The sequence below is a fragment of the Sinocyclocheilus rhinocerous genome, unplaced genomic scaffold, assembly GCF_001515625.1.
Source record: "Sinocyclocheilus rhinocerous isolate Xijiao unplaced genomic scaffold, SAMN03320098_v1.1 scaffold1822, whole genome shotgun sequence".
Classification (NCBI taxonomy): domain Eukaryota; kingdom Metazoa; phylum Chordata; class Actinopteri; order Cypriniformes; family Cyprinidae; genus Sinocyclocheilus; species Sinocyclocheilus rhinocerous.
In genome coordinates, this window is record NW_015638936.1 from 247,407 (window position 1) to 249,993 (window position 2,587).

General features: G+C 37.9%; 1 protein-coding gene across 1 annotated transcript in view; it reads left to right on the top strand.

The window, feature by feature from the left end:
• The first annotated feature begins 444 nt into the window (after positions 1 to 444).
• Positions 445 to 2,587, top strand: part of kndc1 (kinase non-catalytic C-lobe domain containing 1) — a 68,741-nt gene continuing 66,598 nt past the window's right edge. The window contains exon 1 of the mRNA XM_016565409.1: positions 445 to 604. Coding sequence (XP_016420895.1) covers positions 500 to 604 — 105 coding nt within the window. The 5' untranslated portion in view covers positions 445 to 499. The remainder of the gene's footprint in view (positions 605 to 2,587) is intronic.

Genomic DNA, 2,587 nt, shown 5'->3' on the forward strand with positions numbered 1-2,587 from the left:
TGTGTGTGTTTTTTGTTGAAATATCAAATATGCTTCCACAATATCTCCATTCATTCATTCATTTATCCAATTTAAGAGATGAAACAAAAATGTAAAAGGTAAAATGTTAAATTACAAATAAAACTTGACAACTTGCCCCATATTTAATGTTACACAGTACACAGGGCTGTTTTTGTAAGGATTTACCACAGGCAGGCGCTCTTTCGCTATTTTAGAGGCTTTAAAACCCTTTCAGAGACGAGTTATTGCAGATGTTTTAAGGGAAAACGTTTATGACGCATATGCGGGTCATGATGACGAGTAAATAAAAATAATACCGCGTCTGCGCGCAGCGGACTGAAGGCGCCTGTCGTTACCATGACAGCACAGTTAGTAAACTCCCCCGTTACCGTCGGTCACCGATCAGCGGAATCCGCGCTGCAGAAGAGTGCGTGACGCGTCGCGTGCGCTGCTCGTGCAGACCGAGAGAGAATCAGAGAGGAATCGATCCTGCGGCGCGATGGGAACGTTCCGGAGCGCAGCGGTCGGTCTGGATGAGGAAGAGGAAGAGGAGGAGGAGAAGCGCTGGGAAGTTGAGCGTCTTCCTCCACTGCTCGAGGACGAGGTGAGTTTGATTGATCAACTGATTGACAGTCTCTCACGAAGACATTCTATAGAAATATTGATATCACACATATTACATATTACTGTAACATTACACGAATCTCTAAATGTCTAAATCTAATAAAGTCTTAAAGCACTAACCAAAAAGTACACACACACACACACACACACACATTACAGTCAGGTCCGTATACATTTGGACACAGGCACAATTTTTTATTATTTTAGCTGTTGACCAAAACATATTCAAGTTACAGTTATATAATGAATATGGGCGCTTCTCATTTGGGAGTCACACTCATGGTCTTCGCGGTCAAAAGTGACCGGACACCTGAAATGTAACTTTTTTTCTTCTTCAGTAAAATCAATCTAATATATTTTTGTTCAATAATTTTTCTTTTGTATTCTGAGAGAATTTCATGGTACTAATTAATATTTATGCAATAATTATGATCAATTTTCCCATTGAAAATAGTACAAAAATGTTTTTTTTTTTTCTAATTTTTTAAAATTATTTTTCAATTAATGCAGTATTTCAGGTTAAAATAGAGACTAGGCCTTTAAAATCCAATTTTTGAAGGTAGAATAGCACCTCCTGGTGAGAGCAAATAAAAATAAAAACCTGTAATTTCATGGTGTAACCACTAGATTCCTATATAGGACTCTATAGAGAGGCTTGTGAATTCCCTAGTTGTTTTTATACATAATTGTTTACTTTTATTAGGTTGTGGATTTAAATGTATATTAAGGCATTCTCAAAGACTACTTTTTGTCAAGGTTTATATTTGTTGTTTTAAATGTTGATTTGAAGTGTAGGTTTTTGCATTATTATTACTACATTTAAACCTGAACACAGAAAGCAGTTTATTACACAAAACAGTTAGTTTCAGGTTACAGTTTTTTTATTCGATTGCGCTGCTTTTCCATTGTTTTTCTATGTAAACATGGACGTGTTTGACTGTTGCGCTCGCGTCTCTTGCAGCGTCTCAAGCGGGATTTATACTTTGGCCTAGCTCTGCTCCGCGAGCCTCCACTGACTGCGCGACCAACTTCCCAAATGGATGAGGCTTTTATACTTGTCGCGTTCGCCGTTGTCCTATTCTTTGAAACGACAGGGGGCGACGAGGAGTAATTGTCCTCTAAAACCATCGGGAATCACCGGTGAGAAGAAGTCATTTGCCAGAAAAAGACTTCTTATGTGATGAATGAGTTGATGAATTAATAATTTCTTTATGTACTTTATGTACAAATTTATCTTAAGCTTTTGGCTTTATTTCGCATCAAACACAAGACAACTTTAAGCAAATAAAGCAAATAGAGTATCTAAATGAATTCTAGTTCTATTTTTATACAATAAAAATAAAACGTACTTCAATTATAAAGCCTTCGACAAACTATGCAAAAAAACGATGCATTGTTTTTCCCTTAAAGCGTCAAAAAGCACCAGATTGAGTTTGAACTTCACATCAATTTGCTTCCGTTTCTGCATGTTCGGCTAGAGTCGCCTTGAAGTTGTGCATCTTCGGAAGCGAAGCTGTGCGGAAAGTTACAAAAAATGCCGTGCACACCGCTACGCAAAATGAGGTTGCGCGTACTCAAAGCGAACTTGCAGATGCGTCGAGTATAAATCAGCCTTCATGCATGAAACAGCAGTCTAAAAACACGGCACTCAAGTTGAAAGAAATTCACTCCCATCTTCTTGCATGATTTTTCTATTGCACTGCCCGTGTCGCATCTTTGTCAATGCAAAATTGCATTCTGTGTGAATGGCACCTAGCGATATTCTACTTATGGTCCTTCACTGAGCGCGTCACACATGAGCAGTTCATCACGTGCGCCAACATGCGGTTTCATCATTCTTTTCTCTTTACTGTTATCACTGGCATAGTCAAAGTGTCTAATTATAACGTTTGGTAATATTTCTATTCAAAATCACGATTTTTCGATTTCTAAAAAATCAAATCATGGCAAAACATTAAATTCG